We start from the raw sequence: 23,762 nt of genomic DNA, 5'->3' as shown, positions 1-23,762 counted from the left end.
GAACTTGGAACAATGTTTTTTTTAACAATACTTTCACCTGCACACAGCAATGATTCTCAGTCAATGGTTGTCAGGACCTACTACATTGCTGGTTTAAAAAATTAGTCACTGATTAGGCAGCGAGAATGCAAATCAGCAGGACTTTGTGTAATGAGAAGAGTACCGCTGACCACAGTTTTGTTTCTTCTGCTCAGCAGTAAAAGAGTTGAATGGCCCACTTTTTGTTCTGAGTGCTAAAGTTCCTTCCTACGTCTTTTGAAACCAGCAGTTTACCTGGATAAAATGTGGCCTAATGAGACATTTTTAGCCTAATGTCACACTGAAGCAGCTCTTCAGCAGTCCAAGTGAACCAATGGTTAGGCCAAATACCCTCAAATGATCTGCTAGCAGCTCACCCATACTTAGCTCAGGTTAACCCCAAACTGCTGTTACATTAGATTAAACAGAACCCTAAACCTAAACATGGTTCAGGCCCATGCACAGCCCATTGACTGTATATAAAGAGGTACAGCCAGGTTATGCCCAGGTGATGTAGGTTTAACCTCTTAACCTTGATTTTGTGTGTTGTTTCATATCAGTATAGAACAAGAAAAATATTTTGCTGTGTAGTTTTTTGCTTTTCCTTTTGCTTTTTTTTGCATGTGTGTAAGAAGAATCAACTGAATGTTTACACTGTGACTAAAATGTAACACTTAAAAAATGAAAGGGAATTAGTTTAATGATTATGAAAAATGTAGGAACAAAATAGTTGGAAAATGGTCCCATAGCTGCACTGTTTTAGATGTAAACAAAATATTACAAACATGTCCACATGGTTGAATCTATGCCTTCCTGGCACTGTTAACACAAGCTGAACACTATAACCTTCACAAAGGTAGGCAGCCTAATACTGCAGGGATTTTGTACTAAATTCCTTGAGCTGTATCCAGGTGTTCCCAATAAAGTGGCACCTCTGTGTGTACATTAAGTTCTGTAAACTGCGACTCCCGTCGTTCCTTGCGTCATTATGTCAACATGGCGCCTGTCTGCCGGACAAAAGGCGAATCTGTCTGACGGTGGATTGAAACCCAATTAGAAACAGAGGAGACATTTTGGGAAAACTGTCAGTGTCCGTGTGTCCCGGCGCCCCGAGGCAATAGATATATGGTGGAATAAACGTCCGTGGAGGCTCTTAGACTGGAATATTAAGGTAACTTAAGTCCTGCAGCTCCAAACGGTCTTCAAACGGTTCTGCTAGCCAGATACATTTCCTTTTCTCTGTATGGTGATAACTGAAAACTCCTTAAAAATTTCGCCAGTGCTGCGGCATTTTACTTGGCGGTGAAGGTTCACACCACCTAAACTGATATAAACGATGTTATCCGAAAAATAAAAAGTCAGTCTCTAATTCGGCATGCACGTAGTTCACCAAATACAATCTGATCAAACACAATGTCAACTTTTCCAGTGGGTCGCCAATGCGCGCTGCCGCGATACATACTGTATTCTTTTATCGCGTGTGACAATTACGGCGAACAACAGACGAACCAGTAATAAAACGAACTATTGCTTTGTGCTTGGAGTGGGTTAGTTTATAAAACATATGCCGAATTGAGGAGTTGTTCTTCATTATCAAAAAACCGTCTTAAGACACCCTCTATCGGGAATGCCAATTTTCCTAGAAGAAGGGGGAAATTAAAATCCATTTGATCTCAATGTCATTCGACGTGAAAGTCGATAATCTCAGGAGAACGATCTGCATCGGGGCTACCTTGACGTTGTGGGGGCTACAACAGCGTATTCTCCGACCACATGATCCAGATGTTCTTTTCTTGGTTGAATTTCGACTTCCAAGGGCAGTTTAAAAAGTTGCCTACTATAATTAAATGACTTTTGTCTGTGTGGTCAGCTGGCATGTCTGCAGCCAGGATACAGTTTGTGCCACGTCTGGTTAGGATCTTAGGCAGGTCACTGGGTTCATTAATAGTAATAATACTGCTTATGTTTAACATGCATGAGTCACAAGTAAGCTTTCAAGGACAGCCAACATGAAATCGAGGAAGTCTGAAGAGTAAACCGAGTGGTGGTACAAAGTCTCAGCCTGGACACAGTCAGACAGTTTCTTGATATATTACAGAATAATCCTGTGGGGATTCTGTTGGGAAGCTCTCTGCTCCATAGGGAGGTCAGAGGTCAAGTTCAGCTACAGAATAGCACCACCAGGGCTGGTGGGGCTTTACTGTCCTGCACAGTTCAGGATTGTGTGAGTTGGAAGGACACATTACTGTTTGAGTCAACCTGTCAAGTATTACACTGGTTGTGACTTAAGTGTTTGGTGCATGCGTGTGTCTGTGTATTTTCACGTGTGCCCATACTCCTGTACTTTGTCTTTGTGCTGTTGTTGCTTGGCACAGATCTCTGAAGGAGTTCAGCAGTGCCAGTCAGCACTATTTGATTACTAGTCCCTCTATCCACACGACACGTACTCTGTTCCAGCCTCACATAATTACACATACTCCTAGTTTGCTGTCAGTCCACTAAATCCTAAAGTCTCTTCAGCTCATGTCATTACCACTTTCAATGCTGCTGACATCCATTTAAAAACTAGACCACATCATATATTTTTGTTAGTTTTTTTTGATGCTGTCTCTCCTTTATAATGACAATAACTATAGGAGAAAATTGTAACTGTTTTAATAATGTACACTAGGCTATGATAAAACATTTGCCTGATACTTTTTTCAGGACAGGAAGGAAAAAGTTTTGTTTGTCTCCTGGTCACATGGTGTCATTGTGCATCCAAAAGCTGCTGTCTTTTCTCACAATAGTTACACCTTTTAAAAGGAAGGTTGGTTTCCTGCTGGTGTGACTAGTAGAGACTAACTTTGCAGATAAATGAGGCCAAATATCATTGTTTCTGCCTTGTGGCTGGTTGTACTGAAACTACCCACCGCGCCCTTGTTGCAGTGGGATGTGTGCTGATGCTGCTGCGTACTACAGCACGCATGAAAAAAAAAAAAAATCAGATCAGAAAGATTATTAGCAAGTTAGCCTGTGTTAACCCCACCTTGTGACAGTGAAGACTCTTTAAGTCAGGCAGTACTGTACGTAGCTGTCAGAGTCAGATAATCTTTCCTAGTCTTCTGACAACTGTAAAGGCTGAAATTGAACCATACTTTTTTTTATTAAAAAAAACAAAAACATTTTTCACGCAGAATGGACAGTGTTAATGAAAAGTTATTTTGGTGGGGTTCAAAAGTCATGAATTTCAGAATGTCTTAGTATATGATATGTCCTACTTTTGCTGTGATGGTAGCGCAGCACGTAGCACAAGCTGCATCAAGCTGGCATGGACTCCACAAGTTTAAAACCTGATGATCCACATTGTCCCAGCGTGATTTGACAATGCTCCAAAGAGCCTGGTTTAGAAACTGCCGCTCGTTGTCTTAGAACCACACAAGACAGCCTTCTTTTGACAGTACTGTTGCTGTTTGGAGTCTGTGATGAAATTGCTTTTCTATCTCTCAGAGATTTAAGTTTGATGTATTGATCTATTGATGGCATGGACACTTTTGGTCTGTGTTTTAGAGTTCCATGCACTGCCCCTTTAGTCTAGCTGTGATTTGAGGCTAAGAAAGCCTGTCTTTACTTACAGTAACAACCTCTGACTTCTGACACTGTCACATAGTCATTGTTGTCACTACCACAATGCTACTTAATGAACAATCATCTGCTGGAAACTTGAGGAACAGTCTTAATATCAGGTGAACAATGGCTGCAAGTTGAGTTACTTGAATGAACCTCACATGAGTAAATCAAAACTGAGTGTGATCTGAGAGCATGCTTCAGCAGAAGGAATACAACTCAAGGAAACTGATCTGAGGAGTTAAGTCGGCCAATGCCCCAAAAATTTGCTAAAATTTGAATGCTGTCCTAGAGTCTTAAATATTTCTTCATTTCACATAACACAACTTCTTGAGTATTTGCCAACTCACCCAGAATTCGTGTCTTATTGGACTGATATCTGATAGCAGTACCAGAACCGGTGCATCACTATTTCTGATCAGTTCTTTTGCAGTGAAAGCAGAATAGCTAAGCTAATCATTTTGCCATAATTTTGCTGTGCTATATCAATTCTGTGTATCAGTCTAACTCAGTCTACAGTATGACTCATCCTCTGCAGCAGAGAGAGAAAGTATGGAGCTTGGCTGCCTGAGATGTAAATTTTTCTTGGCATTTTTCCCAAGACGCTTGCACATACACACACACACTCGACCTCACCCTCCCTCTCTATATAAGTGTTGACATGTCTGCTGACTTTGATTCTCTGCTGTGGCCTGTTTTTCTTCTCTGCATCAGAAAGAAAAGCACCAAGACAGATGTGCTATCTCATTTGTCGGTTTATCTTCCTCCTTCCTTTTCTTCAGTCCTTCCTTTTGCTCTTGTCCTTTCTCACTTCAGTTCAGTGACTATTGTTATGACAGTTTTTTAGAGGTGAAAAATTAGTGCACATTTAAAGAACACACGACAAATCAAAACACAAATATAGGTAAAATGTCACATTACTTGAGCCATATTGCAGTGAGCATGTACTTGGTTTGAAAACATACTATACAATAATAGAACAGGGGCCAGGTCCATAACATTATTTGGGTAACATTATGTGATTATTTGGGTTGAAAACATATCGCCTGTAATGAAAGTGATATTTAATCTGTAGGAATGCACTTCAGATCTGGATAGCAGCTGCTGAGCTCTGATGTCTTCTCTGGGTGTGTACGTGTGTGTGTGTGTGTGTGTGTGTGTGTGTATGTATGTGACTGTGTGTGTGCGTGTGTGTGTGTTGGGTGGGGTGGGTGGGTTGTAAATCTGCAGGCAGGAAGCTAACAGACGTGACTGTACTTCTATTTTGCTCTGTGATTGTCCCCATTGTGGTGTTTTTTGGGGATGTAAAGCCCTTAACGGATAAAGGAAGGTCATAAATCAGAAGTGCAAATGTTACTAAATCCTTCAAGTGTAATCCTTAACATTTTCATGACATCAGACCATATCTTTGATACTGTTCGTGGCCAGCAATAATCATTCAATGTATTTTTATTCTTTAATTTCCTCTACCATGTATTGTAGCTTTCATGTTTACTGGTAGCTGGTTGTTTTGTGCACCCACCCATCAACACATAAGGAATTCACAGAAAACATGCACGTACTGGATGTGATGTGGAAGATGACAGCCAGTGCATACCTGAATTTCACACTTTGCAGAAGACAACTTTTATGCTGTACAAACATTGTTGACTGTCCCCAGTGGTCGATTAGCTGTTATTTCAAACAGAACTCAACATTTTAACCAGTAACCAACCACAGGCGTCACAAAATCAGCTAGGACTGAATCTCTCCTAAAGGTGCTACATACAAGTTTTCGCTGTCACAACATAGCCAACGTTAGCATTAACAGGTGTTTACTCACTAAGAGCTGCAACCATTGTTGTGTCTTCAAGCCAGGAGAATAGAGTACACCATATGGGCAGCGCTACTACTTCTTCCTTTCATGTTGGACTGAGGGCAGACTGGACACTGCAGTAATTCACTTTTGTAAAGTGATATTAAGAGATGGGATAGGATGGGGCTAGCTGTTTGGCATGCTAACTTCAGTAGAAGATAAGGAGTGATAAAAATAAAAGCAGACAGCTCTTGGCAAGTAAAGGAATGAAGTTTGATGCTAAACAGGTAATGTTACTTCTAGACTGATAAGTAAACAGCTGATAATGCTAATGTTGGCTATGTAGCGTTAGCAAAAACGTACATATAGTACCTTTTTAAAAGGGCCCTGTGGAATTTTGTTGCAAACAAACAAATGTTATATTAACATTTACTGTTTCTTATTACAATATATCATCCATATCCTTAAGAGCTAAGAAACATGCTAAATGCTGATTACAAAAATATTTTAAACTGTACATTTTCTTACTAGCAGTGTTCTTCTTCACTGTCATGGTTTGAGTATGCATTTCTTTTTTTTGCGTTAGCGCTACCAATGAACAGCGGGATGTAATTTGTGCCACCTGTTTGCACACTGTAAACAAAAGAGGGACCCACTCTGAAAACATTGCTCCATAATGCTACTAGTGGTGAAAAACTTCATGGGGTACCTTAAGAACTGTGTATCAGTGCTACTTTGCAACAGTGCTCCATTAAATTTACCCTTGTGTTTATTTACTTTTAAGACATTTTCCTTTAAAACGTGGGGGTCTAATAGCGAAGTGTGGCGTACTTAAGTGAACACCTGTCCTTAATTACAGCACTTGAGTAAATTTGCTGAGTTCTGTTTTGGTGTTAATGTTGTTGTTATGATATCCTCCAGGATGTTCCAGCAGTGTGAGGAGCCTCGTTTCACCATCGAGCAGATTGACCTGCTCCAGAGGCTAAGGAGGACGGGGATCACCCAGGCGGAGGTCCTCCACGCCTTGGACACTCTGGACCACTTGGACCGCCAACATGGACACAAGTTGACCCATAAACCGTCGTACATGCCTCCCTCATCTTCCTTATCATCTTCCAGTGCCGTCGCTGCCTCTTCCTCCATGACTTCCACCGCCACCCAGACAAGTTTCCCGGACAACCAGCTCTCAATGTCGCCCAGTAACAACTTTGACACCACCTCCCTGCCTCTGCCAGTTCCAGTAGCCTCACCTGTCGTCATGGCAGCGGTAGGTCAAAATGGTCTAGTTGCTGTCAGTAATGGGAAGCTCTCACCACCCCGGTTTCCTCTTGGTGTGGTTAGCGGCAGTGTAGCAGCACCGGGCTACGGGTTTGAGGCCAGTGAAGAGGACATAGATGTTGATGACAAGGTGGAGGACTTGATGAGGTAAGACCAGACTTGTCTTAACTCCCAGTTATGATTATTCTAATTATGACAAGCTTTTGCTATGAAAATAGTGTATGCACTTTTTTAACCTCATGTCAACATATAGATCACTACGCCAGAGAGCAGGTGTTGAGAGAAGTGTAAATACAAAAAGCTCCATGGTCGACAAGCCTGCTTACAGCTTATACTGAGTCTGAATATGATGCAAAGATATCTGCCTGCATGCTCACACATACTGTACAGACACACACACACACACACAAACACACCCTGCAATACCTCTCATCTGTAGTCTGCAACCAGACAGCAGCAATCAGAGTGGTATTGATTTAAGGGCGTGTGAAGATGAAATCAAACCAGAGGAGCAGAGAATATTACAGCAGAATTGGGTCTCCAATTCCTTCACATATTCAGCTGCAACAGCAATTGCCATTCAAGTACTGTATATGTGAGTTGCAGGGTTAACAGCTGGTTCAAGAAAAGTGACTGTTTTGTGCAGTGTATGTTCATAATGTCTGACTGTTGGAGATCTGGATATTTATTATACTTGGTGTAAACGGTGTGTTCTCTCTCCCTGTAGAAGGGACAGTGCTTTGATCAAAGAGGAGATTAAGTCTTTCCTGGCAAACAGGCGGATTTCCCAGGCTGTGGTCGCTCAGGTAACGGGTGAGTATCAGCTTCATCTGTACTTCGACCAGGCTCACTAAATCACTACCAGAAAGAGTTGGCGTGTCAGCGAGCATCCAGCCAATTGAGGATTCAGATCTCACTCTGTTCCTCTTCCTCCCAGGGATCAGTCAGAGTCGGATCTCCCACTGGCTCCTGCAACAGGGATCAGACCTCAGTGAGCAGAAGAAACGAGCCTTCTTTCGCTGGTACCAGCTGGAGAAGACCAACCCAGGTAAAAACACCACTTACCATCAGACCAACATCTCAGACATAAACTTCAGCTTCTTCTGCTCATGGAAATACACTGTAAAAACAGTTTTTCAATAACCAGCCAGTAACACTGACTTACGAAGTCAGCTGACGAACACTGACTTAACAAAAAACAGAGCATTTAGACTTCCACTAAAAGAGTACAGTCACTATTGTAACATACTGAGACAAAGAGATTATCTGTAATGGTTTATAATGGACAGCGTATGTCCACTGCATATTGTCAAAGTGTCCTTGAGCAGGACCCTGGATTCCTAGCTCTGACACAGCTCTAATTCATCAGTGCAGAGAAGTAGTTTTGTACATCAGCTCATTGGTATTGAAAGCTGTGACTACAACATAAGCTAAAAGGAGGTTATTTATGTTTTTTAAGCTTTAATCTAGCAGCAGATGACACGTTTCTGTTGTCTGGAGAACTGCAGATGTAACATAAATTGTATTTAAGAGCCTTTTGAAAGAAGAGAAAGCCATGGCACATGTTTGCCTTTTTATGAGCTTCTTGAGATGTTCTTCATTAAAAATAGACTGTAAATTGTTTTCCTGTGATTGAACAGTGACTGTATTGTGTCAAGTTGAGACCAACATATTGGAATGTACATTATGAAAAAAAACAAGTACAATTATTCCTGTGTTTTCACTTATGAAAGAAACACTGGCTTGAAGCTCTAAAATAAAAGAACACGAGGATGTCTTGCCCTCACAATAACACACAATTACAGAAATGAATGTAAACTTTGTTATTAATGCAGTGTGGTGATTTGTGACTTCAGGTGCCACTCTGGCCATGCGAGCTGCCCCATTGGCCCTGGAGGACATGATGGACTGGCAACAAGCCCCTCCCCCCTTTGGCGCCTCCCCTGGGGGCTTCCGTCTGCGGCGAGGGAGCAGATTCACCTGGAGGAAGGAGTGTCTGGCTGTTATGGAGAGGTGAGGAGGAGGAGGAGGAGGAGGTGTGGATTGGCTGAAATGGAGCAGTACTGGCTTTGTAATTATAACAACAAATGGTGTGTGTGTTTGTCTACACAGCTACTTCAGTGATAACCAGTACCCTGATGAAGCGAAGAGAGAGGAGATTGCTACTGCCTGCAACGCCGTCATTCAGAAACCAGGTAGGTAAAAGCAGAGCTGAACTGACTTAGACTTGACTTTATTTTACTTTTACTTGTTGCAGCTCCCCTCACAGTTACAAAGTAGCCATTTAGCTCTTTGTATCAGCTTTGTGTTGAGTGAAAGGATACAACTTGACTCTTTAAAACAGCCAAATTCCTCAAGAAACATTTTCTGAATGTGATAATTGAATGTTTGATCAGGGGGCAGTGTTTCCAGATAAAGTTTATCTTGTACATTTTTCCAAGCCCAGGGTGCCTCAACAATATCTGACTTCAAAAACCACCACAGGGAGAGACTGAAGGAGTAGATGACAGAGAAGCAGCAGCCCTGTAGCTCTGATCTACTGCAGATGTCTGATGTGTATGTGTATGTGTGTGTGTGTGTGTGTGTGTCACAGGAAAGAAGCTGTCTGATTTGGAAAGGGTCACATCTTTGAAGGTCTACAACTGGTTTGCCAACCGCCGCAAAGACATCAAGAGGCGCGCCAACATTGGTAATGTCTACCTCCGTGTGGGTGTGTGTGTGTTTGTGTGTTAACAGTGGATGTTAGTACATAGTATGTCTTGGTGTGATTAAAGAAGTCAACATGTGTGTGATCCCTTGCGCTGTGCTGGGTTCTCAATGAACACACAAAAGTGCTTTTACTCTTCAGCACACATCCTTGTTTACCAGCTACGTGCTGCCTGCACTCAACAGTTAGATGGCATCCTACTCCTCACAAACACTGCTGTAGAATTTCACACACATCCCAGCATCAGTAAGGAATACATATCCCCATCTTGACACTTAGTCTTCCCTTCGCAGCCATTCGATTTTTACCTGCAATAGCAGGATGTTGTACCTGCTCTAGAAGAGCAGTTTCTGAACTCCCTCATTCTTTGCATCACTGTTTGCTTGCATCTGAGTGTGTGAGTGTGTATGATTGAGGTCGATATGCTATGATCAGGTTTGTGTTTTTGAAGAAGCAGCCATCTTGGAGAGTCACGGCATCGAGGTTCAGAGTCCAGGAGGTCAGTCCAACAGTGACGAGGTGGATGGAAACGACTTCCCTGACCAGGTATCCCAAAACTTTGTCTTGGTCATTAAGGTTAAACATACAACTTCCATGTCTCTCACATGATAAAGAAATAGTTTTTAAGTTAAAGGTCAGATGTCACAGCATCAGGATTCTTCTGCCAGTAGCATGGTTAGACAGCATGATTATTGTGCCTGTATGCTGCTCTGTTACAGGGTTGTGAGGTGTCCTTATTTGACAAGAGAGCTTCAACCAGGCAGTTTGGTTTCAGTCGAGCTGACCTCTCCTCTCCAACCCAGGTATAGCTTGACTGCACACACTGCCTCCACACTGCACCTGCATTCATCAGGGAGTTTTGGTCTCAGATTCAGAGATGAGAGACTATGAATTCCAAGATAGGAAATCCAGATTAAGCCACGAATTTGCTAATCATTTCCCACTCTTCTACTTGCTCAGGTTCCCACGCTGCTTCCCAGCTGGTTTTCTGCCCTGGGTAGAGGTGGTTTGTCTGGACAGAGAGGCGCCTCTCTGATTGGCCGCTCCCTAGTGACAGGGACGGGTCCTCAGGCAGAAGGTTCCAGATTGACAGGTGTGTCCTGGTCTCCGCCCTCCCCTTCCCTCCAGGATGAACCCACCATTCACAGCGTGCTGTCCGAGTCCCAGGATCCGATTGGATTAGAGAAGGCAGCTGCCAATAACAGCAACCAAGCCCTAGCCAATCAGGAGGATGGGCCAGGGTGCAGTATTGGGAATGACATCAAGACGGAAACGCTGGAGGATGACTGAAGAGGGTGGTGAATATTGGAGTTGTCAGAGTCATGAATAGAACAGGTGTGTTAATATGCAAGCAGATTTTATAGGAATGTAAGAAGTGAAAAAAAAAAAGACCAAAAGTCGTGTAAACGCCAACCCTGAGATACCTCCCAACCCTACCTCCAACCACCAACCTGCTCTGCTACGCTCTTATAGGCATTACTATTATAATATAACAATGATGATAATAATTATGATAAACTTATCGGTTAAAGTCCTCCCCAGCAGATTGTGGAATGTTTAAAATGCCTAAATAATGACAAATCAAACAAAGAAAGTGAAATAAACTATGAATAACTTACTTATGACACAGTAAATGCTTACTTAAAAGGAAATACAAATAGCAATGTGAATTGTTTTTCACATTATTTCTTTATCAATTTGTTGTTGGTAAGGCATTTTAAATCCTCCATAGGAGACTGAGTAACAGGACTTAATGCATTGTGCAGATTTCCTTGAAAAACTGCATTTTCACAGCAGGACAACACTGTATTTGATATGGGGTTCAAATAATTTCAGGGTCTTGCACTGTGATCACAACACAACTGAACAGCCTCAAAAACTAAATACATGAATTTGAAAGTTAATTTTAACTGATTGTTTTCAAATGATGTAGCGCATGTCATCACAGTTGATTATATTTTTAAATTTTCGCTGTTGATTCCTTCCAGTGAGAAGAACAGCAGAATAAGCTTAGTTTTCTTAACAAAAAAAAAAAGTCAAGGTCACATCATGATGGTAATACTACTATGAGCCTAAGATGATTTAGAAACGTAAAAAAAACAAAACAAAACAAAACAAAAAAAACCAGAATGACCCATTCTTTTACCCCTTGTCCTGATATAAGCTCAACATGTGGAAGCAAAGAAAGGCCAAGATAATTTGAATTCTGCATCATTTATACACCAACATCTTCTGCGATTTCAAAACCTTTTGTTGTTTGTTTTTCAGGGTCACAACTTCAGATAAAAAAAATCTACTGTCCATGGTTTTCAGTCACTTATCTGTGCTTCTCTGTCTTGGATCATATGACTTACTGAACCTAACCTGACAGGACAGAGGTCTGATCAATTCCATTTAGGCTTCATTGTGTATTGTCCGTAACCCGAATGTTTGAAATTTGAATTTTTCTTATTTTTTACTTGAATTGAATTTTTAGTTCAGCTTTGAACAACTTGAGTATTGTCATTTGAAAAATGTTTTTATGAATTTAGTTAGGATTCACAAATTTCAGTTTTGAATTTCTTCTCAAATTGCACAACTTAAAATGGCCTACTAGAAATTTAAACCCCACAAACAGGTGGTTTTCAAGACGAAATACTTCAATGCTATAAATATGGTGGTATTTAAATTTCTATATGAAGTATTCAGTAGAGATACAATTTCACAATTAGGTCTTCAGTTTAAAAAAAAAAAAAATTAAAATGCATATGGCCTCTCTTTGCTTCCATATTCCATAACAAGTATTTTTAAAAAGTTACTCAATACATAGATGTTGAAGGTAGCTAAAAGTGTTGACAGATTTGTACAAATACTAGAAATCTGGACATCCAAGTAACTGGGCGTTCTCTATTCATTTGTGCCCTGTTACCTGATGGGTGCTCAGGCAGAATGAATGATCACAGTGAGATCATCAGTAATCAATACAAGTCAGTCAGCTGGGAGGGATTCAACAGTGTAACAAAACTGTTTAGATACTACAGATTAAAGTGTAAAGTGAATACATACATATACTAAATGTGTATGTATGCATACATACACACATATACGTATATACAGTATATTATATAAACTGTGAGGGTATATGTATATGTACCCTAATCCATTTCTATTTACAGTATATAGACATATTAGCTTCAAATGAGAGAAACTATCAGTATGAATCTTTCTTGTTGGTGAAAGGTGAGTGAAGCATTAGCCAAAGTATTAAGTTTAAATTTTATGTATTTTCTGAGTGTATGATAGTCACGGATGGAACTATGTATTAGAGATATGCTAATCAAAGACACATCAAATGTGTCAAAATATTGCAAGCTAAATACATAATTTTGCTTTTTGGGTATATCTGTGTTTGTGCCCGAAATGCCATGTGTTCTAAACACATACGGTCATGTTTAAATTCAGTTTTCATTCTAAATGACACTTTGTTGGATCAATATTATGGTGCTTAGAGTCCCTGCTGTTTAAACATTTCATTGATCAGTGTGAGTGACAGATCACAGACGCAGTTAGAAAAATTATTTGGGAAACTGATGTTTTCCTCAGAAAGCTAATAGCTCACATTTTGTGAGCGAGTTGGATTCTCTTGAAACAACCACAAGAAGAAGTTTGCTCTACCTGAGACGCAAATTTTTGATCAAAATCAAGAAATGTTTATCCTCGTACAGCCATCGTAGAAGCCCATCTGTTTTCTGCATTACGTTTATCTCCACAAGGAATTATTAGTAGTCAGGCTTTGCCCTTTTTGGTCACTTGGGAGCAGCACAACCGCCTTTTAAAGTTGTTATGTTAACAAACAGTTGCCTAATTATGCATCCAGCCTCAGATGATAAGTTGATATTCATTTGGAGACAACTTTAAGTATTTACTCTTTATAGCTCTGTTTTGAGGAAAATATCTGGCTGCTCAGCTGCTAAATGTTCCACTATGTTCACTAGCTACTGCTAACTTTGTCTGCTATGTAGTGCTGGACAAGTAGCATACATTAAGTTTTTGTGGGCTTTTTCACTAAGACATTAGCTGGCTACAGCTTGAAGGTCAATGAGGGTGGAGTTTGTGGGCCAGAAAACCAAAACAATGAGCTAAAAGAGGCTAAAAAGCTGAGGGTAACTCTAGAGTTGGGTAATAATTCTCTATGGGTTGGCCACTACAAGCAACCCCTGTCACATTACACATACATATTTGTTCCTTTGTCAATATAAAAAAAAAAAAACTGATTAATGACTAATACAGATCTAATTGAATGCATTTTTAATAATGCAGAAAATTAGTATTCAACTTCAGTGGCTGATGACAGCTAAATTGAAAGTAGTCCACCTCTTGTGTTGGTATTAGTGTAGTCGGCTGCTTACATTTTACTATAGTGCAACCTTTTTGTGACGCATTAACAACTGACACTAAAAACTTTCTCACTGGTTAAAAATAATTCCAGGGTGCAGTATAGAAATTAATAGAAATCTTTGATCCAGCCATTTCCCTAATATTGCATTCGTTGTTCAGCACATAAAATGTACTGTATGATTTTAAGTTGAAGTGCCTTATTTTTTGCAGTGTGCTGACACAGGATCAGTGCACGGAGAAGGACTTCTACGATGGCTGTCCATACATCACTGTATCAGTACTAATGCAAGAAAGCTAAACACATGATGTTCGTCATACAAACCGGTTCATCATTGTTCACCACCAGGTGCTTTACAGGCTAAGCTACTAGTTCAGAGTTAAAACCTCGACACAAATACCTCACTTCATCCCCCATAGCTACAGTATAAGCTACACACACCGCAGGTTCCTCCACAGCTGCTTCAATGTGAATCAAAGTTTAGGGAGTAAAAATAACTGTAGAGCTGATCTATTCAGAGGAGACTGGCAGCAAACTGTGATGAGGCTGTAAAGATGGCTCATGCTTTCTGACAGAAATGTCAGTGACTTGTTAAAAGGGAAATTCCCTCTCCCTCTCAAACTCTAGAGCCAATACATATTAAGTTGGAAAGTAAAGGGAAATTCCACTCCAAAAAAAGAATCCATTCTTTCATCAGCTCCTGCTTCTACTAGAGTCCATGGAATAATTGTAAAATAGTTTTCTCCCCTCATCCCGGTGGATTGCTAACAAATGTTCAATGTTGGTTTCAGACTAAGTGTCTGAGAAATTGTACGTTTTGTGGTGGAATGTCTCTTTAATTTTACGGCAGCAGAGCTGTCCCGGGTGTCATTGCTTTAAGTGTTTATAAAACTCTGAGGCATCATTAGTCAGTTATGTAGTTTTCTATATGTTTGAATTATTTACACCAAAATATCAAAATATACTATCCCACTAAGGGTTAGAAAATGTTTTTTTTTTTTCTTTTTAATCTGCTAAGCAGAAGCCTTTCTGAAGTGAATCTATGGATTCATTTAAGACAAAGTGCTGTTCTGAGATTATTTCAGGATTTTAAATCATTTAAGTTGCTGCCTTCATAGTCTTCTCATGAAGTTGTACTTTAGAGCGCTGAAGCAAGGCAAATTGACATTAGTTTGTTAGTGTTATTATAGAGCCAAAAAAATCTGAAAGCAAAAAGAAAACAGGAAAAAGAAATGAAAACAACGAATTAAATTAAAAACAACAAATGTGAGTAAAACGCACATGTAATGAGAAACCAAAAATGATAAACAGAAACAAAACTGTAAAGTTAAACTGGGGCCAAAAACAGATTGAAGATACAAGAAATAAATCAAAAAGACTATCTCACATAATAAAACCAAAACAAGTAATTTCATGACAGCTATCTCATGATCTGTTATTGATTGGTCTTGGTCTTTGTATCTTGTCTAAATTTCATTTTGCTTTCAGTTTTTGAACCCAAACTGGCTCCATACGTTTTGTGCCAGAAAGTGTGTATTCTATATTTTAATCGACTTAAAATAACTCAGAGTTATGTTGAGATAGAAACACAGTAATACCATATTTTCCGGTAAACGGCTCAGAAAGCCTTTGCTCTTCCAGTTTTACACAGCACTGTGTCAGGCTGCTCACGTGCACTTTGTTTCTGACAGCGCTGACGGCAGCATGTTGTGTCTTCTCATTGGTTAAAATGCAGTTTTACCATCTGCCTTCAGTCCTCTGTTGCCTTGGTTAACTGTTTTGAGATGGTGAGCTTCCTTTTCCTGGTTCTTCACAGGAACAAAGCAGCCGATGATTCAGATCAGATCCTATTTTACACCTGGAACATCTGCACATGCATCCAGCCATCAACTCTCTCTCGATCACATTTGTCTTTCACATTAGAGAAGTAGAGTAAACATTTGTCTTAATACTGGGTCTGAGATGCTTCCACTGGCACAGAATTAAGGTGCATGTTGATGAAGATGATGTTACCTGGGCTGTAGAGGATTGATCTGATCTGAGATCTGCTGTCTGAACAAAGCGTGAGTGCAGGCCATCTAGTGTCAGTTCATGCCTCAGGACTGAATGCTGCTGTTGTCCTTCTCCTCCCTCTGTCAACATGTGATGCAGCATGACATTTGAAAAATGCTGTATTTATTAGGGTGGGGGAAAAAAGGACATTTATTATTCATGCATTCAGCGTAAAAAGTAGATGTTCCAGTCTTAAAGTTCTCATTTAATCAGCCAGTGACTGGAAAGACTACTTTAAAAATCTGGTTCAAACATTTTAAATGTAAAAAGAAGTTTTTTTCTTAGGAAAAAAAAAAACAAAACAACATGGTTGCCATTTCATTTTGGCAATAAACTCTTCAATAATTCTCTGTAAGCTGAAAAATATCAAACCTCAGCAGGATGTTTGTTGTAGCAGTTTGAATTGATATTTTTTTTAATCCCCACTTGTTCTCTTCTATTTCAAGATTTAGTGCCTTTTTTGGACGGTAGACTGTTCTGTAATCGCTATGTAGAAAATCTACATATGCCTTTTGTTACTTTTTCATCTGTTGGATAAACCTTATTTGTTATTTTTAAGGTGTGTTTTTATTGATATTCTATTTACAAGGGAATAAAAACTGATCAGAGTCCATGCTGCGTGCCTTGGTTTGTTCTGTTTATATGGCAGCATGTACAGTTCAACTGGGATCACATATTGTACAGTAACTGGTCTATTCCAGCACACTGGTCTCTTAGTGTAGAATATTTAAAGTATTGACTGCAAATTAGATTTCAATCCAGAAGTTTTTTCTCCTTTTTTGGAACATTAAATATGCAAAATGAGCAACAATCCCAATTAAATTTTTAAGCAACTTTCACACCGTCAACACTCAAAAACTAAGCTAATCCGCTTCATTGGAACCATATGGTAGTTGTAGTTTGATCAGATATGAACGACCAACTGACATTAGATTTTGAGGTGAAGATTGTTAAATTCTGATTAGTGCATCAACATGTGTGACACCACGTCTTCCCAGCTCAGCTCCGCCCACTCCAAACCTGTGGAAAAAAACCTAGACAAAAAACACAAATGCATTTTAAATCAACCTGAGTTCATTTAAAACTCCTACTAATACTACTCCAGCACATTTAAGGCTGTACTTCATATACAGCCTTAAATGAGTAGTATGACTAATCTAACTTTTATTTAGTTATATTAAAAGTTTACACTAATTGAGTAGAGCTGGACAAAACAATCCCAACTCAAGGTCCACTCGTTAACTTTTTCCGAGCTTTCCTCAGAGTCTTCATCAGAGGATGGAGTTTGCGAGATCAGAAATGGAGAAGCAAGAAGCTTGCATGTCAACAAATCCATCTCCATGACAACCAGGCAAACTTCATCCACCGATGATGATCTGTGTGATATGGTTGAAAACTTTGGTAGTGATTTTTAAGTCAATATTCTTTGAGAATCATCTCACTTCTTCAAAGTAATGTATATAATAACAGCTACTTTTAGTCACCACTTAACCTCAGAGCTGCAATGCGTATGTAATTTGTCACTTCTTGCTTTAGACTCACGATACATCACTACATGCTGCATCAGTTTCCCACAGCTCGGCACGTCCTTACACATCAAATCAGATTGGTACAAATGAAGAACAAATACTCTCATTAATCTTCCTTTTTTATTTTTTTTTCTTACCAGATTACTGTTCAGATGATAAAAAATGAAAATTATAAATGTATTATAATACATGTTTATTCTTTGGATTGCAGCATAGAATTCCATAAAACAATTAAATTAATCAAAACCCAAACTTGTGCTCAGAATTTTCTTTATAAGTCTTATATGCGCATATATACACATACATACACAGAACAACCACTCTGATGGTGCACTCACACATACAAATGACACGTCAAGACAAACCCGCTCCACAGAATCAACAGTAGCAATGATTGATAATGATTAGTCAGGATGATGGAGATATAGTAATACTGTTGACCAGGCCGAGGCCACATTAAACCCATGTTCAATGATTCTTTCTTTAGATGAACGTGTGAAAGGTTACAGAGACTGGAGGGGCCTGTTTTTTTTTTTTTTTTTGTTTTGTTTTTTGCAGGAACGTGGTTCTACTAAAACTCCCTGACTTAGCAAGCACCAAACCCTCTCATTATTACACAGCTCAGTTTATTATGGCTGCAGGTACCTCAGAGGAATATATTGATATCAACTGCCTTTAAAATGCACCAAGGGCAGCAGCTGTATCTGAATTTTCCTGGAAAGCAGACCCAGCTGTCATTGCCAAAAACTGCAGGGAAAAAAAAAAAAGGCTGTGCACCTGCAAAAAGGCTGCGTTGTATCACCCTAACAGCCACGTATTGCTTGCGTGTGTGTGGTATACTCTTAATATTGAAGAACACACAGGAAGTGAACTGGATGCAGCCAGTCAAGTAGTAGAAGCAGGTACAACTCTTTGTCAGCTAGAAGGCCTCAGGGGGGAAGAAGTTGGCAGAACACTCTGGACGACCTGAGACCAGGGACAGAGGTAGTAACAAGGTGAAAACTCAACTACCAAGGCAGGAACCAACACAAATCCAAAACTGCTACTTTGAAGATTTTAAAGGGCTGATCTGATACTATGTTGTTGGATGCTGTCAGGCACGCTGCTGCAGGGAAGCGGTGGCTTGAAGTTCCACCGGCTTTTCTGGTTGTATACAAAATTTCCATGTGTGGAATGACTGAGGTTTGACAGCAGCCACTAGGGGGCGACACAACGGCCTTCCTCCCAGTCGAAGAGAGTAATAAAACCTGACAGCTCCTGTGACCAAATGACTCACAACTAGCTGATATACTATTGTCAGAATGTGAGTCTTTTTATGTCTTTTTTTCCATATGGTTTTGGAGTGACCCTCTCAAACAGCACAGCACACTGAAGGTTTAAGAGTACAGCACGTTTAGTTAGAGAGCTGGGATCATTCCTGCTAAAGCCAGTCTGGCTCCAGTTTTAAAGGCCACGTTAAGGCAGGGACAAGATGTGTTGCTCCAGACCAGTGGTCCCATAGTTTAGCAGAGAGCTGCAGGAAATGCAACAGGAGGCAAATGCAACAAAGATATGGGACCAATTCTCCGCAAAGCAGAAGCACTTAAGACAAAAAATAAAATAAAATAAAATAAAATAAAAGAGTTAAAAAAAGGGGGGGGCTGAAGACTCACACAGATCAATTTCCAGTGTGAATATGTTTGGACAAATCACATCAATAAAATTAGAACTAAATGTGGTTCTGATGGTTGATACAGTCACATAAATAATACTGCTGATGGCTTTGCTCTAATCTCTACAGTGGCAGAGACAGACCACTGAAATGAAGTCACAACACTAAGTCCATTCAAAACAGTCATTACGAATGCTAGTTTTCTTCTTCCTCTTTTTTTTTTTTTTTTTAACAGTTCCTTATTGCAATGGCTCTTGTTGCTCTGTGGATCATGTGCGTCATGCAGCCCACAAGCCACACTTTTTTCTATCTATAATGTCAGCGTCACACTTAACCTGATAAACTAATGCATACAGTATATGATGCTGCAAACTGTGCAGAGAGTAATTAGAGGAGATGTGCATGAAGGAAAGACGCGTTTCCGTTATATCTTACCACTACATTTGAGCTTAGCTCTGCTGTCATGTAAAACACTGCCTAACAATATCACCCCCCTTTTTTTTTCATCTTTTTACTTGAAAGGCAGTTGAGCAGTGACTGAAGGAATATTGCTCCAAAAACAATGTTTAGTACAGTTTAACAACAGGTAGCTTGAGAACACTGAATCATTAAAAAAAATCTGGTTGTATTTTCTTCCTACATATACAAGTGTTCCAGAAATGAACTCCTCTATTCCTTCTGGAGACTTTTGTGCAAATGAATTGAAGCATTGATATGAGAACAGTGTGTGGAAGATACATGGTCACATGGTTTCTGAGGCACAATAACATAAAGGAACATCCAGAAGCCTGAAGTGATCTCAAACCCCTAAAACAGTGTCTGAGCGGAGACCAGGAAGGGAAGAGTCCACCAGCACACAGAGACTGGAATTTTTACAGTTTGATCAGGAGAATCCAGGGTGACGGTTTGTCACTCGAAAGGTAGTATCAGTAAGAAGTAAAGTGGCAACTGGTGGTCATTTCCCATCTTGGTAAAGACTCGCTGACACAGCTCAATCAAAACCAGGTCCACCCTACATTCACACACACACACACACACACACACACACACACACACACACACACACACACACACAATACATGAGAAAACTTAACTCCCTTCCTTCATTACCACATAACAAATATGAACCACAATTTTATAAAAATAACCAACAAGAGTCCAACTGATGTACCACTTCACAACCCACTGACCAATAACATGCCAGACATCCACCTATAGTAACCAACCAACCAATCAGAGAACTCCAGGGTCCTGGGCTTTAAGGCCGGTAATAAATACACAGATAATAACTCAACTATGGTTGTCTCCTCATCTCGTACTTCAGCTTTAATGCACTTCCAATGTTAGAGTTTCGTCATTCCTCTCATTCCTCCAAAAAAAAAAAAAAAAAAAAAAATCAATGCAGGGGTGATGTTTCACCCAGAAAATGTTCCCACCGTTTCTTTTTCAAGGCTCACATAACAAAGTGCCTCATCTTCAAATTTTTTACTGCTCCATAAAAAACATATTGGCCACCAAACCAAAGCGCTGACATTAGTATCTCCATCTGGGATTTTTAAAAAAAGAAGAAATATATTGAACTCCAATCTAGTATACAGTAAGAGAGTATTAGATAAATCAATTGATCCATTTACAGGTAAATTTACAATGCTAATAGCAGCAATTTCCAAGGAATCATTTGTGCAAGATTTATTAAAATAAAAAGGATTTATCAATTTTCATGCGATAAAGGCATGTGTACAAGCATTTAAATATAAATAGTAAAGTCACGCTTCTTGAATTAAGAAACACATGATATATAGGAATGAAAAGAAAACTGATCCATAAAGATGATAGTGTTGGGACACACTGAGTGCTTTTACATGCACGTACAGTATTTCCAGATAATGTCTTCATATGAATCGTTATATCATCAACATCAGAAATCATTACAGATTCTTTTCTATACAATAACCAACTGTTACCATAGAAACAGCCTACAACAACAAAACCCGACTCAGTGGACATCAATAACATGTCAACGAATATGTACAGGTTTGTCATCATTAGGATATGAACCCAGCCTGGCTGCTGTAAAAGGGAGAAGTATCCCACATAATGCTGAAATAGTTCTTCACCATTCATCAGCACACGCCTACTGCTCACTTGGTGAGACTCGGGACGACTCAAACCCAACATTTTACACTGACCTTAGTCTAGAGCTATTTAGTTTAGTATAGTAATTCCACAAAGTTAGGAGACTTGTGAGAGACAGATTAATAAAAGAAACATCAAAATCAGAACAGCAGAGGTCGAGATATCCCAAATTTTAGTTTCTATGGAGTCGAGCTCCAATAACACTAGATACTACATCTCCCACAATGCAACTCTTTCATTTGACCCTTTCCACGTGGTAAATACACGTCTATCAAAGCCCGCTCTCCTCGTGTGTAACACAGGGATCATGTTATAAATCTTCATGCAGTAACCCTGATGCATTCATCAGGGTTATTTTCTCAGACTAGACAAATAAACAACAGTTCTCACAGGCTGACTACGACACCTAATGACAAGTAAAACTGCCTTAGTGTAAAACTGGTGGAGTGCCCCTTTAACTAATGGAAAAGTATTAGAAGCAGATGTGTACTCTCTCTACATTCTTCATGAATTTATGGTACACGTAAAGTATGAAACAGTGCTGTGGTGTACTGCCAGTGCTTTTCCATAAATTAATACACAAGAATAAGGTCAGCGTAAAGAGTCCCTCTGGAATGTTCTATAAAAAATTTACTTTAAAATCTGTCCCATTGTCTCCATTTTCCTCAACAGATGTGTCAGGAATTTTCATAAGTCTGAACTGCTTCTGTGTTAAATACCATCCCAAAAACATACTTGTAGCTCATTCTCCCAGTTGTGTCAGTCGTTTAGAAATAAAACATAAAAACTAAAATCCTTTTAAAAACAGATCAAATGCATAGAAGCAAATCGATTCTCTTCTCAAATGTGAAATTCCCAGCAGAGTTTCTGCATGTCCGTCTCACTTACTTTTCCTCAACACATACTCATGCCTATTTCCACCAACACAACACCAAAGTACTACTCTACAGACAGCGCCTCCTGGTGCCAGAGCAAGAGGACGACCAGGAAACTTGCTGTCAAAAACAAGACATCCAGAGAGCCCAGTCAGACAGAGGCAATTCTCTGGTGTTATGCTTTCTCCACATTACAACAACTGGGTCCAAGTGTCTGTTAACATGTCGTCTACCTCTCTGTTTCCCTGCATCATGACCACAGACACGTTCTGCTCACATACAGAAGCTTCTTTTCCAACATATCCAGTGCAAATTTGACTTTTAAAGCCTCCCAGTACAAACAACTCGCTCCCATAGTGGCTTTGTCTGACCAGGACACACTTTTCCTGCTGCTCTACACATCTTTAACACCAACACGACTACAACAATATCAACTTGTGCACACAGGTCAACACTATACAACATTTACAAATACACACAAACAAACACACACACACACACCCCTCTTTTGCTTTCCCCCCTCTGCAATCCCTGAGATCACCTCACACTTAGCACAAGGCATTCTCTTCAACACCAACACGGCTAACAGAAATTAAATACACAGAGAAAACAAATGCAAACCAAGCCATGGTGAAGGCACATTCTGGGAGAATCTAGCTTCAAGAGAAAAAGAAAAGGAGTCCAGGAGGGAGAGACGAGTCTCAAACGATGAGTTGAAGTGTCACTCTGCAGACTAGACCAAGAGAGCTCGGGGGAACGGCGGTCACAGCGGGCCATTTTGGGACGCAGAGTCTCAGTACTACCAGGGACAGACGTCATATCCAGGGATGCAAACACATCACAGGTGAAGCTACAGCAAAAGCCTGCTGTCACAGTAAGACTGGCCATGGTTTGACTAAAACTTTTCTCTACTCTAAAATGCCCCTTCTCCTCAAATGATCATTTCATCAAATTTTTAATATATTTGCAGATGTGACCTGGGATCATAAACTTGACTCACGCCTACAACGTGACAAGTTTGCATCCCTGCATATCAGCTCAGAGAGCGTCTCTGTGGCAAATCATCCCGTCTGCAGCGTCCAATCTACACACCCCCCCCTCCGAGAGCTCTGACACTCCAAATATGATAAGGTCTGCTTCCGTTCACTCTCAGCAGTCTTCCCACTGACTGCTGTTAATTTAGCATTATCTTCTCACATGATAAATAGTCCTTCAATGGACTTCTATATACTCTGCATAGTCTTTCATTGACTTACTTGCATTCATTCTCAATTGTCTCTTCACTGTCTTTATTCTGTTTCCATCCAACTGTGAATGGACGTTGTGAGTGTAGCTTCCTACAAAGGGAGGGCAGGCAGTAAGTTAGTTCTCATGTGTGAGCCTGTTGCATAGCTGGGAGGAGAAGAAGGGAGGAAGAGGGGGAGTAGAAGGAGGAGGGCTGTGGGGAGTTCATCTCTCCCATCCAGCTCCAACTTTCCCTGTCTCAACTGCTCCAGGATTTGCGGTTCTCTCCCCTCCGCGCAACAATGGCCTCTCCTCGCAGGACGGGGACGTGGGCGGGAGGGGCGAACTCTCCCGTCCGCCGACTGGTCCGATCACGACAGGACAGCCGGTCTGGGCGAACCAGCACCCCGTAACCCGGTTTGCAGTGGAAATACCGATGGCCTCCGACTGAACCGTCATTCTTGCCTGTGGGAAGAAAATCATCACCACCAATCAGTGCTAATGTTAGTTTTTTAC

At 40.2% G+C, this 23,762-nt stretch overlaps 2 protein-coding genes across 10 annotated transcripts in view; one reads left to right on the top strand and one right to left on the bottom strand.

The window, feature by feature from the left end:
* Positions 1–1,013: 1,013 nt before the first annotated feature.
* LOC108897679 (homeobox-containing protein 1) lies at positions 1,014–20,099 on the top strand. Of its 3 annotated transcripts, none has more exons than XM_018697410.2 (10): positions 1,014–1,189; positions 6,341–6,844; positions 7,425–7,510; positions 7,635–7,745; positions 8,554–8,710; positions 8,810–8,892; positions 9,291–9,386; positions 9,862–9,950; positions 10,124–10,207; positions 10,365–20,099. In XM_018697410.2, the coding sequence occupies exons 2-10, from the start codon at positions 6,342–6,344 to the stop codon at positions 10,692–10,694; spliced, it is 1,539 nt and encodes a 512-aa protein (XP_018552926.1). In that variant the 5' UTR covers positions 1,014–1,189; position 6,341; the 3' UTR covers positions 10,695–20,099. The 3 variants fall into 3 exon arrangements, with proteins under 3 accessions (XP_018552926.1, XP_018552925.1, XP_018552924.1); XM_018697409.2 differs by having other exon boundaries at positions 9,859–9,950; XM_018697408.2 differs by having other exon boundaries at positions 9,856–9,950.
* The window catches only part of kif13ba (kinesin family member 13Ba), a 42,918-nt gene continuing 36,617 nt past the window's right edge, over positions 17,462–23,762 (bottom strand). For all 7 annotated transcript variants that reach the window (XM_018697403.2, XM_018697400.2, XM_018697404.2 and 4 more), the window contains one exon: positions 17,462–23,711. In XM_018697403.2, coding sequence (XP_018552919.1) covers positions 23,506–23,711 — 206 coding nt within the window. In that variant the 3' untranslated portion in view covers positions 17,462–23,505. The remainder of the gene's footprint in view (positions 23,712–23,762) is intronic.

Source organism: Lates calcarifer, linkage group LG2 (genome assembly GCF_001640805.2).
Source record: "Lates calcarifer isolate ASB-BC8 linkage group LG2, TLL_Latcal_v3, whole genome shotgun sequence".
Taxonomy (NCBI): Eukaryota; Metazoa; Chordata; class Actinopteri; family Centropomidae; genus Lates; species Lates calcarifer.
The sequence above is the reverse complement of the archived record's forward strand: the minus strand, read 5'-3'. Positions and strand labels throughout refer to the sequence as shown.